A 13,774-nucleotide genomic window follows, 5' to 3' on the forward strand; every position below is an offset into this window, starting at 1 on the left:
TAGTTTACCCAAGTTAGCGTCACTGAGTTGGCTAATAAGTCTACCTTTTCTCCGGTAATTCGCTGCCTTATTCCTCACGACTACACTTCTCTGACTCTCACCTGGTGCCTGACGTGATGTCACTTTCAAGGCCGCGCTCTCGCGAGTAATTAACTCCAATAGGATCCTCCAACCACCCCACTCCCTCCCTCCCCTCCCCCCGCTGTTGCGCTCATCATCACACAGGCTGTGCTGTGAAGGTGGAGAGATGTGGCGGTGGTGCATTTGCGACAATAAAAAAAATTAAAATAAAAAAATAAAAAAAAAATAAAAGAAATTTGAAGGCGTGGCGGCTATGATTTAGCAGTGGCGGGCCGCCACTGCTAAATGAATGTAGAGGAAACACTGCAAGGGTTCACTTACTTTTTCCATCAGCACTGATATTAACTTAGGGACACTTTGCCTACATCTGTGACCTAGATGAAAATCAGATCACTTTTTATGACCAATCGAGGCAGAAAACCAGGTAATTCCAAACGGTTCACATTCTTTTTCTTGTCACTGCATAGAGTTGAGAATCAAGGGCTGAAAGACCATATAGCCCAATCCAACAACAGATCAAGCTATTAGCATACTAACAGACTGTCCTGCTATTGTTCCTGAGATAAGTTTTCACACCTCCCCTTACTGAGGGGGGTGGGGTTGACCCTTTCTTGTAGAAGCTATGAGAAACATCCTAAGAAAGCCAACAGGTAAATAATATGAAACCAGTGAATGAGTAAAATAATAACAATGATACAAGCACAACAAGCATATATTATTACTGAAGAAACAGTGCAGAAAATCTTGCAATATAAGTGTAAGAATGCAAAAGGCATTGACATGAACACAAACCATACAGCGATTCAAGAGTGCCAATCAAAGTAGTATTGAGAAAGCAAGTTTCTCAGAGTTTCTCAATTTAACATTTCACTTATTCATAATTACTGTGAGCTACACAAGCTCACGTCTACAAAATACATCTCCAATCTTACAAAACTTGACTCCAAACCATAACAGTCATCTGTTGCAACACGCACACTTTTAGCTTTCCACTCCTGCCTGGAGTGGAAAGCCTTTTTCAAGTCTAATCACTGAACATAAACCAATGTGGCGACTCAGCCAATGCTGATGATGAAGGCTGTTACCAAAGCCTCCGAGTTGGACCATTATCAACAAACTAAATCCTGAACCCTTAAAGCCCAAAGTCAAACAAGCATGAGCAGTAGTCCTTCTCTCCCTAATTAAAGAAAACACAAAGCCGGAGACTTACCAAAGCCAGACCTGGTCAGGCCTGTACGTTATACAAATCCCCACTTAATTGGATCATGATTTTATGTGGTCTTCCTCTCCTTTCTGACTGTGATTGTAGAAACAAACTCCATGGTTCTGCCGCAGACACACAGCTGACTTGAAGCTAGAGCTGAGAGCCCTTTCACTTCACAAAGCCCAACCCCCCTCCTATTACAGAGCACGGCTACCTACTTCCTGCCAGCTTTAGAGGATGTGATGCAATAACTCCCATTCCCTTTTGATTCCTACTTTAAAGTCCCATGGAGGTGGAGTTGTCAAAACACATGAGTAAATACATATCAATATTCCCTTACCCGAGTCAGAATCTTTCTGGTCTCCATTAGCTCCAGCAGTGAAGGGCAGCTTCCTTTTAGGGGCCTTTTCTTTCATCTCTTTGACCCCATCACTGCGATCCAATTTGGGAGTCTTGTTTGACAACACTTTATCCTGTGGAGGAGACAAATGAGAACATGAAGAACATGAAGAACATGAAGAACATGATTAAGAGATGAAAGAGCTTTGATCAGAATAGAGACATAGCACTGTAATTTCAACAATATTTACTTGTTTTCTGATCAGAAAGTATGAGATGTAAAAACGAGACGTTAGTCAAAAGAGACAGACACGTATGAGCTAGCGATGGATCCTGCAGCCTCCTCCTATATTCAGTGTCGTGCTCTGCTCCGACTCTTCTTGCCATTATGAGCTTTGCGAAGCAAAACTTTTCAATGGAGTTTCCTCCTACATTCCTGGCTCCCTGGCCACAGCACAAAGAGCCAGGCGCAGGGAGAGGAGGCCATACTGACGCCGACTCAGCTTTGTGGTCTACAGCTGCTGGAAACAATCACAAGCCCAAGTGTATGTGCTATCAGCAGATGTAAATACTTATGTCTGTTCAACATGTTTCTTTATTGTATTGGGATCTGATAGTGATAGTGACTTGCTTGTCCTGACTAGCAGCTTTACAACTGTTAGAACTGAAAAATAGGAAGATTTCCAAGAGTTGATATATCTGTTTCTAGTACGGTTAGAATTTAAAATTTATTAGAAATGAATCATTATCTTTAGAATGAAATAATTGCTTGGTCTATATAATGCATATACTAAAATGTCTATCAGAAGTTCCTAAAGCTCAAAGTAATATCTTCAAATTGCTTATTTTTTCTATTTAACAATCTAAGAACAAACAGCAATTGAATCTGAATAGAAACTAACTAGAAATCGTTCATTATTTTTTCTTGATAAAGGAAGGAGCCAGTAAAGCGTGGAGCAAAACAAACTTGCAGATAGAAGTCAAAGGAAGGAGCCAGTAAAGCGTGGAGAAAAACAAACTTGCAGATAGAAGTCATAAGTTTTGATGAATGACAGAACCGGCTGTAGTCAGATCATGTTATATTTTTTTGAATGTATAATGCTTTTAGCAATTGAAATGTAAACCTTTATGGTAATTGACGAGTGTACAGATGTATTAAAAAGCCATAAACAACTCTGGGAGTAGGATTATATCTGGGCAAAAATTGAATAAAAACAAAAAAACCCACACTTTACATACATTACGGTTGCAAACAAAATGCCAAGATTCCTCAGGAACTTCTGAATTTCCAAATGACAGTAAATGCATATGGGGGATGCATGCAGCATTGAAGTAACATGGAGTCATTCCACTTTACTGCAGTAATGCCAGTGATCCAGATGTGTACATTTAAAGGATCTTAATCACCAAAACAGACAGTGGCTTTGTATTTTTCCATCCACCACTTAAATTAGACATATCTGATGCACTCTCTAAACCTCAAAAATCTGTGTTGTCCCAAGACCAGAGAACTGGTGGGAGACAATAAAGTAAGAATGTATTAATAATGATTGAAATGTTATTGGTATGTTAAAATAGTGTTGTGTGTTTTAAAGTTACATTTGTGGTTATGTGTGAACTAAATTCATCCCCCTTAAATAGTTGATATCAGAATATGTCAGGTAGTGGATGTGCTTGTACAATACAGTTGACACTGTTTTTTTGACATTGTTGACACTGTGGTTACCACATCTGTGGTAAACTCTACAGGAAATAAACATTACAGGATTAAGGTCTCAGTGAAAAGGGAATTTCCACCAGCGATGGAGTCAGTCAATTGTGAAATGATGATGTACTTGTCAAATTGCTCAATCCTAAAGAAATGTCTCATAACATGGATTCTTAAAAACAATGCAAGTATTTTGGTATAAAGTCAGGGTGTGTTTCACCATTGTGCTTCATGTACAGAGGGTTTAAGGTCTTATAATAGAGATGCAGGAGCAGGTCAAATGTAATGTACAAAGGCTCACTTTATTTCACTTAATTTCTCAGTCCTACCTTCTGTCCCCTACTCATCTCTTTCTATCCTCAGGGCAGGTTTTCCATTATGTGTCGAGTCTTTGAACTCCTCCCACTGCCCTACCCCAGTCATAAGACTATGATGTCATGGTACAGTAGAGACAAACAGTGGCAGCTACAGTTAGCTGATCTCTCTCTCCCTCTCCCCCTTCCTCTCTCCGTCTGCATCTACACTCACCTACACAAAGGCTTTTTCAAGAGAACCCACAATTCACGTGATAACATGATGCACACATCTCACAAGTGCAGAAGCTACAGGACATCTATGTGGGGAAACTGAGAAGTGAGGAAGTGATTTCTATGAGAGAAGAAAAAAATACAACCTCACGTGTAGAGCTTGGTTCTACTTGGCACCAATTCCACTGGCAGAAAATGGTCAAATCACCAAAAAGCTTATCACTAGAGTTAGACTGCGTTGTGTTTTGCCGAATAAAATTCAAAGAAAGCTTTGACATCTAGAGACTTTCCTCAGATCTACCTTCATAAGACACCCTGTTTGGTGGTCTCCTAGCAATGCCTGCTCTTTTCGTCTCACTCCGTTTTCCACCCACCCCTGTGTGCTTCATTCCCTCCCTCTCTCCCTCCCTCCATGCCAGAGTCTGATGCAATCCTTTGCAGAGGGCTGTAAATCCATGCCTGCATAAGCTGTACCTCTCCTCTCTTCGCCTCTTGGTGCTGCTGCTGGTAGCTTAACAGTTGGCACACACCATGACATCATCAAGCTGCGCCTTACACTTTGTTCCTTTCAAACAACATGACTGTACCTGTGTCAAATTATGAGAGACACTTCCCTCATAACTTAAATTTCAATACCAAATATGTTTTAACAGGCCAACAAGGCTACAGGTGCTTCTGAATGTGGCTAAGAAAAGCAGCCTTTTTTGCCTGAATTTTGCTGACATAAAAACTGTTTATCCGTATCCACCAGTGCATTATACAATAGTCCATAGTGTAAATGTGCCATAAAGTGGTCCTAGAAAAGCTGGAAAAGACTACACATTAATTACCAGAATTTGCCTTGATGTGGTCATCAGTCAGAGGTAAATACATCACACGATTGAGACTAATGAAAAAGACAAAGTGTAAATAATAGAAGACAGACAACATCCAGTTTGTTCTTGGTACCTGAGTATGTTGTTAACCACTATTATTCGATAACATGAATAATGTTTGGTGCCTCCACATCTGAAGAGTAAATTACAGAGGTTGTAGGTCTGAGCTTGGCCTGACTTACACTGAGGCTATGGCAAGAAAGAATTAATGCTGTGTCAAATATATATGTAATATTTACACCTCAATCTGCTATTAGCTGGTCTTTGGACCTTCCGCCTTGTTAATTATAGCTAGACTTTGTAGTTCTAGTAAATGAAAATTTGTATATATATATATATATAAAAAATTATAACGAGGGGCAAATCCAAACCCAACTTGAAAATGTCACCTAATTGACAAAGATGACGTGGTAGACAACGAGAAACTTTTATAAAGCTCCCCTCCTCCACAGAGAGGGCAAAGATCAGGATCAACTGTAAAACTCATCATTGAAACTGGTAGAACTAGTACTAGTCCAGTAACAGGCTGAAAGACTTCAGGGGGGCGATACTCTCTGCTGAAGGGTAGCCAGGGCTTCCAAGTAACGGATGGTCTGTCCACCATTTCAAAACCAACTTTCTTCTTTCTTTTAGCTAATGTTGTGTCTGGTCTGTAAGGACTTCCGAGGTTTTATAATTGTTAATCAGATGGCGTGGTTTAATGTCAGGTTTCAAGGACAAAAAGAAAATGAAACTGTGATTATATGCTGTATACAGAAAACAGTTTTTTTGGAGTATTGTGTGTTTTTGAGTGTGTGTGTGTGTGTGTGTATGTGTTTTTTTTTTTTTCAGTCTTACCTTCTTCCCACCCTGCTTTTCCACCATGTCGGTGTTGAGTGGGAAGTGGTCCAGCTGGGGGGTTTTAGAACCCCCACCTTTGGGCATCGTTCAGCTCTCCCCACGCCAAGCTTCATTCACGCTGCCATTGCATCGTCATCAACCGTCTGGAACAAAGAGAAAGAAAAAAAAAAGAGATGGTGGGGGAGGTTAGCACCTGGCCACTATGATTCTTTGAAAACACATTTACACACTGCCAGACAATGCAGCCATTAGCGGTACATCAAGCACTCTATTTTCAACCATTACACCCCTGCTCTGGAGGAAGAGCAGTTGAGAGGGAGGACAGCAGGCTGGCTTGAAGCTGTGGCAGGTAAAAAGCTTAAAGAGCAAGGTCTGCCCAAATTCCTTAAATCATGCTTGGTAATATCTGGTAGTTTTAAACAAGATGCCCATTATTCATAACAGCTATACTACAACTCAAGCATTTATGCACTGGAATTGAAGAATAACAGCAGGACGGACCATGTTAGATATTGCATAACCCAAATGTTGTGGGTTACTGAGTGAGCTAGGAACAGCTGAGGAATGTCTTCAGGAACGTGACTGGCACGTCTCAACAAAACCCAAACAGCTCCTTACCATCACAGCCAGCCACCCCTTGTAATTGTGGGCATTAGCCTGTCCTAATTCATATCATCCCTCCCATAGTCAGTTCAGAGGATGGGCCGTAGCCACCTTACAGCAACAACTCAAAATCTCCCTGGTGAAAGTGATTGGTTTTATCACCAACTCATAGAACAGAGATTTACATTGTCCTCTGTGCATGTACACATCTATGTGCATTACTATCCACTGCCTTCTTTCATGAAGAGAGGCCTTCAGCTTCAGAGCCATGAATTAATCATACATTCCATCCCTCAATTCTCCCCTCCATAATGCACTCTCTCTTCTGAGTACGTCCAAGTATGATCATCCTTGTGACTGAGTGAGTGAGTGAACAGATGAGACCATGGCTGCATTATTTTTTCCCTACTCTGAGACGCTGGCACTCCTATCTACCCTGGCGCCACTTCCATCTCCCCACCCCTCCCCCACTCTCCTTCCTTTCCCTCCGCAGTTATCCTACTCAAAGACTGCTATTTATATCCCTCCAGTCAAGTCAGTCAAGTCAAGACAGCCAGCCAGCCAACCAGAGAGGCACACAACTACAGAGGATGTACTGCTCCCCTTTTACTGGTGTATAGAAAGAGACACAGCAACCCACAGCCCCCTTCCTCTCTCCCATGGCTCAGTGTTGCTCCCTCTTTGCTACTGCTAGGCACTCACTTCAACGTCCCCTAAACTCCCACCTCTCACCACACCAAACAAAGTGGCAGGAAGGTCGACTACTCTCAGAAATAAACAAACCTTGCAGCAACACTCACACACCTCAAACTGGGTCAGCTGAGCTTCTAGAACAATAATCTCTGCACTATTTTGGGACTACTATGACAGGCGGTTATAGCAACTGAGCATTTCGCTGACATGTGAAATACAGGAAAATGATGTTTGCAAGCTAGCAGTCACACAAATGTACACACATGGAGAGGAAACCCTGTTCAAACCACTGGCCTCATTTCTTTTGTAATTCCATCCCAATCATAAAATACATAACATCTGCTAACAGTGTGTGTCTGTTTGTGTGTTTCACACGGTAAGTTGTTGTTGCTGCTAAATAGTTGATTAATTCCATATGTGCATTTGTGTACATGAGTGTGTGAATGTTTTAACCAATTTATGCAACACTAAGTTTATCCACAATAGAAAAGAATATATCTTCGTCAGAGAACAAAAACAGCAGGAGGTTGCTAAAAGGTGGCAGAACGTTCAAAACACTTAAGCAGGTGCAGAGTGGACTCCATGCTTGGGATAATGAATGTAACAAAAAAGGCTGGAAAAATGTAACACCATTAAACACAATTAATGACATTCTTAAAGAGAACAATAACTAGAATGGCACTCAGTAGTGTATACCTTCACCAAGGCAAAACAATCCTACACATCCGTCAGATCCAGATCATTATCTGGATCTTCACCGAATTGTACAAAGTCACAGATCTCAACACCATAAATGTGTCTGTTTTTTAATACCTAGATCCATATATAATTTCTTGGGATTGACAAATTGACGAAAATGTTAAAAAAAAAATGGCCCCATCTCACAATGTTAAGGAAAATGATAAAAACAATTCCTGGATTTTTTCCTTTGGCTGGATCTTCTGCTAAATTTAATGGGCTCTTCCCTGGACCTACTCCAGCCCTTCACCAAGTTTGGTGAAAAAAAACTAACAAACAAACACAAGCAGTAACAAAACAATCAATTAAATATATATATATTTATATATATATTTAATTGGTTTGGTTGTCATGCAGCTACACTTTCACACAAACTTCTTTTCACCAAGAGTCAAGAACAATAGTCTACTAAATTTCATTTGTTAGCACTTGCTAGGTTGAGTTTATATATATGTAATTAGCAATATTAGTGACAGATCACAAGGTTACAATTGGTGGTGGTGAGTATAAGTGGTGGTGAATGTTCTACAGTAGCATCTTTTTACTTAACAGCCACCATATGAAAAAAAACAAAAAAACAGAAGAACTTTCTGAATGTATTTTGAGGTTTTAGTGCTAGAGAGGAACTTGATGTGCTTTTGAGCAGATTTATAATGAATTAACACATTAAAGCATCAATATTAACTAAAAGATACAATGTGTACATATCAAATTTCAATACAAATGTTACTTTTAGTGTGAAATTAATTCCTCCTTAGTTAATTATGTTAACAGGGTAGTCAGGTTTAAGATGTGAATGACCTACTGACTATTGTCTGCTGACTGTTTCATCACCTAGTAATACTCATGCCCTGACACCAGAAAAAACAAACAAAAAAACAAAACAAAAAACAGAGGAGCAGCCCTGTTAAGTTTTAATGTTTTATGTGTGACGTCAATCAAGTTAAACTTGGCCATGGAGATGACTGCAGAAAGGAGTTGGTGAGAGGTGAGCCAGAGAAGCAATCTCTTCCAAATGAAGGACAGGACCTGCCAGGCGTACTCTCCATCCCCTCTCTCTCCCTTGCATAAAAAACACACACACACACACACACACACAGACACACACACACCTTTCTTTCTATGTCCCCCATTACTTTCTCTATTCATCCTCCTGTAGCATCCTCTCTATCCTCTGAGCCACTCCCTCTGCGGTCAGATAGAGGCCAACACTCCAGCATATTGCAGCATATTGTGTGCACACTAGCAGATGCACTAACACACACACCACAAGCACACTTACATTGAGAAGTACAAGCTAATTTGGGAAACACACAACATTACACCTGACTTCCAGACTGACAGCATGTTCCCTCATCTGTGTCTAACAATTTCACAACTAGTGAAACTGTCATGCAAAATGAGCCCTGGTCATTTGATTAAAAACAAATTATTTCCCCAGTTAAAATAGTCTCGGTACAATATGCCATGTGTCCAGCCAACTCTGCAGCTAGTGGTCCCCATTCAATAATACAGTATCACTCCTCATAAACTCTAGGTATAGGTATAATATAATAGGTATAAATACAGTTTTAATTAATAATAGCAGATGCAGCAGTAGATTTCATTTTAAAGGATGCACAGCATATTATTTTGCCCAGTTCATAGTTCAACATTAATATCATATTAAAGAATAATGTTGTAGTACAGTGTAAAATCCTAGGATGCATACTTACATGCTACATTTATTAAGGTCTAACAGTCCACCATCTAAGACCTACCATACCTTAATGAAAGTGCAAAGCACTGAAAACTACTAGGTTTTAATAATAAAAACATTTTCTTTTTTCAGACTTCTGCTGCACCAAAGCTGTATGCTGCTATGACCTCAAACCTGGAAGGCTCATGGACTGACTTGTACCCTACCAGGTTTTAGCATTGCAAGAAATTCTGCTATAACATGCACTCTTGATTATATACGCAGGGAACAAAATACAGCAATGGAAAAACAAAGATCATAACACACACAGCTGAGAAGAAGAGAAGTGAAAGTGCAGTTGCAGAGATGAAAAGCAGTTGTTTGCAACAACCCCATGCCACTCCTCCTAACTCATGACTCTCATTGTACACACAAAAACACACCTCAAATTTTTCACACTGACAGCTGAACAACACAGCAGCTGCATAAAGGGATGGGCATGTCGCTCTCTATCTGTCTGTGCTCGTGTGTGTTGTGCGCACAAACACCATTGCCTATTGCACAATCAGAGACAAATCAGCAACACACTCCCTGGCAGTCAGTCAACTGATATCTTGGCATTGGTTAACAAATATCCTATGGATTACACATAGTAATATCAATGGAGAAACAGTTGTTATACAGGTAAGTGTCCTCATGCCTAATAGATATGATAGATATTTATGAATCACAAAATCCAAGTTTAGTTTATGCTTTTCTGAGCCAAGGTTTTACTCCTTTGTAAAGTCATCACCCTGCAGCAAGACTTTAATTTGGAGCTTGCAACAAAACTAAGATATTCATACACCAACACTCTATTTATATATGTACATTTGAAATATATTTTCTAAAAAGTTCACAACACTTTCAATGAAACAAGTTTTGATAAATATTGCAAGTGCACCTGTCTCAATGAAATATGTACCTGTCAGATGAAACAATGAACAATAATGCATTGCCAACTTGCCACAAATATACTTTTAATTTGTAAAATCAAATTTACACTGCTATAACTGAGTTAATGAACATCAAACACATATCATGTTGCAGCAAGATTTCCTGTGGCTCTAGCTTATGGCTAGTGCTAACACCTAAAAACACAGGGGCATTCAAAAGCAAATGTTGTTGGATGTCGTTTTTTCACATTCTGCTCACGATAGCGTTCTGTTTACACCAAGGTCTTTCAAGTCTCTGTATTTTGATTACGGATCACCTACCATTACACACAATGATAAGTTAGATGATTAGGTCATTGTTCATCTACCATTATTTACAAATTCTGATTAGGTCTCAAGTTAAAGATGAGTTGCAAGTTAGGTCAGAATTCAATGTATTGTAGACTTGAGCCCGACTCCTGTACATGTCTCTAGATTACCTATCTTTGCCTCAAACCTCCCAAGAGGCAGCCATGTTTTTATTTTTTCTGTTAATTGTGATTGTGATCACAGTCTCTGTTAATACTTTAAATATTTAAACAACAACCCCAATATATATTAAAAGGTTTTCTGGTTATTGTGGTATTAAAATTGGACCATATCATCCAGTACCCAGCAGAGCCTGTGGCAGTCTATTGACATGTCATGCAAGGGAATGGTCTATAGAAGGACAGCAGCAGCAGCTAGCTAGCCTGTTTGGTGTGCAAATAAAGCCGGCCGGGCTCGGCTGCTGTATCCTGGCAACCAGAGCCCAGCTTGGCTGCTCAGTCCCTGACCTGGGCCCATTCACTTCATTATAAACCTGTGTAGAGAAAGAAGAGACCGACACATGAACACACACACACACACACACACACACACACACACACACACACACACACACACACGTGCTAACACATACACAAGCGCTGAGAGCAAAGATGCATTATGCTGGAACAGAACTGTGTGCTTACAAAAGGAGTAAGAAAGAAGCAGAATTACGGTGTGCATAGCGTTGTAACACAGAACAGAGATTATCTGTACTTCTTGAGGGTAGAAAGCAAGCTTCTACATGAGTTTTCACTGTTTTTTTTTGGAAAGTATATGGGATTAGTATTTTAGCCTATATACTCGATACACAAGGTTTAGTTTGGTTTTCTGCAAAGCAAAAGTTTTCGGTTTAAAAAACAAAACCAGTATTAGATCTCCATCTTTAATTTCTTTTCCTACATAATAAAAAGGTCCTCATGCTTAGATATCGATATGAGCAGCAGGTGATACACAAGGGGCATCTGGAAATGACAAAATATATTTGAAATGTAAGTGAGTGGGAGTGGTTCTATTATCCATAAGGCTGTAGGAGTAGGGAGAGCCGGAGAGCAAGAGTGGAGTGAGATGTGGGGAGGAATCCAATCACTTGGTCTGATTTCCTATTCTGAGCACGTTCACTCTCCCTTACACCTCTCTGTTCCATCCAATAACAGCTCAGTGCTTGCTGCCTGCCTGCCTGCCAGTCTGGTAAATCATACTGTCTTTGCCAGTGACCTCGCTAAAATAGTTGCAGGCCCGTATATATATGCAGCTAGGCTACAGGAAAGGCCAGAGACAATCTAGTGCGTTTTGGCTCTCTCCAATCCCTCAGCTTCATCAGTGCTCTGACTCATTCTCATTTCTTACCCCTCTCCTCTCTGAGTACTTCTCTCTCATCTGCCTTTCTCTCTATTCTCAATATTTCTCTCTCACTCTCTCTTCTCCCAGGCAAAAGCCTGACATTGGCACAGCAACGTGTCAGTGTGCACGCACGCACTGACATGCACACACACACAAACACACACACACACACCCACACCCACACACACACACACACACACACACACACACACACACACACAGAAAGCCTGTTGCCTAGCAACTCAAGGATGAGACAGATGCAGGCCTATCAGAGAAGCTAGTGAAAGAGCTGTGAACGGAGAGAGGGAACCTACTGATAGAAGAGTGCTTCTGCATATCAACCTCAAGCAATGAGGATTCAAACACTTTTCTGACCTTTGGATCACTGTCTGACCAAACAGAGCTGTTTCACTCATTCACAGACTCCAATGTGCTGCCAAATGTCACTTCTAACACAGATACTACACAGGAGTGCAGAGTTAGTTGTAAACACTTTGTATGAGTGTGTATACACTGCAAAATAGCCAGGACCATGACACAAGAGGTTTTGCAGTAAAAGTGTTCTATTACGGCAAACATTAAAGCCATTTTTAGTGAACACATTACGTAGGAACACAGTCAACGTAAGATTGCAAAACTACCACCACTACAACAAACAAAACAACAACAAAAATGGCAATTCAAAACATTAGCTGAAACCACATTATCTGCTCCAATTCCCAGGATAGCTTGGCCTTATTTTCACATGCCCAACCCCCTGACTGAGTAGTTGTCAAGCAGGACTGATGGAAAGAACAACAACGTGTTTGGTAGACCCATCTTCCCATGCAGGGAATGTACCCAGGCTGATCAGGATCATAATCACACAGAGCCAAGCACAAAATGCACCAAAAATAACAAGAATTTATCATGAAGGTGTCCTAGTTTATATATGTCTCTCTCTCTCTCTCTCTCTCTCTGTGTGTGCGTGTGCATCAGCAAGTATGAAGCAGCTAGATGGCTAGTCGCTTCCAGCTTTACCCTTAGGTTACACCCACACTGAACAGCTCATTGAATTTAGATCCAGACAGAAACAGTCCTGGACAGATACATATTTTTAAGAGCCTGCATGAGTACTAAATATTTTGTCATGTTAACTTACTAATTTACAGTAACTGATGCCATGTGGCCCATCAGTCCCCGAGGCTTTCAAATCTAATCTCTAATCTGTATTTTGTCATAAAATTACTTAAAATATTTCAAGGTGAGTGGGAAGGGCGAGTTAGCAACCACATGCTCTTATACAGTACAAGTACTTTATATGCTTACTGCCCCTGCTTGTATAGAAAACATTATATTTTGGACAGTGGAGGTTCAGTGTCAAGTTTGGGTATGTTTAGTAAGAATTAGTCAAAGTAACGAAGTAAGAAAACCTACTGCAAAGAAAAAGTATCTCCAACATTTTGCTCCAGCATGACATGAACATACAACAATAAACCATTTAATGTGATGCAGACGTCTGGAGGGACTAAAGACACGAAACAGTGGTAGCTCTTCACATTTATTTACAACACACGGAAGCAGACAACATCCAGCTTTTATATTTCAGGTTGAAATAAAGGTAAAATAATAATTCACGGACACAAGCAGAAGATTTGTGACAGGCTCATGTTGTAGCAAGCAAGCACATCCAATATAAATGTGGTAATTACAGAATCCTACATTATACAACTAAGCTGTGTGGCATGTGGATCTCGACCCTTCCTACACAAAAAAAACTAACTAAACTTACTGATGAATAAACTGCCAACCAAGAAAGTTGAAAACTATTTTCCAGTAAAGAATATGGGAAATGTTTCTTTGCCCAACAAAAAAATAAAATAAA

At 40.2% G+C, this 13,774-nt stretch overlaps 1 protein-coding gene across 2 annotated transcripts in view; it reads right to left on the reverse strand.

Moving 5' to 3' along the window:
* The window catches only part of ankrd11 (ankyrin repeat domain 11), a 101,131-nt gene that overhangs the window by 22,572 nt on the left and 64,785 nt on the right, over window positions 1-13,774 (reverse strand). For both annotated transcript variants that reach the window (XM_023424342.2, XM_023424341.2), the window contains exons 3-4: window positions 5,572-5,717; window positions 1,626-1,758 (exon numbers count right to left, since the gene is read on the reverse strand). In XM_023424342.2, coding sequence (XP_023280110.1) covers window positions 1,626-1,758; window positions 5,572-5,658 — 220 coding nt within the window. In that variant the 5' untranslated portion in view covers window positions 5,659-5,717. The remainder of the gene's footprint in view (window positions 1-1,625; window positions 1,759-5,571; window positions 5,718-13,774) is intronic.

Source organism: Seriola lalandi, unplaced genomic scaffold (assembly GCF_002814215.2).
Source record: "Seriola lalandi dorsalis isolate HSWRI2012SDOR001 ecotype SW California unplaced genomic scaffold, Sedor1 jcf7180002054735, whole genome shotgun sequence".
Taxonomy (NCBI): Eukaryota; Metazoa; Chordata; class Actinopteri; order Carangiformes; family Carangidae; genus Seriola; species Seriola lalandi.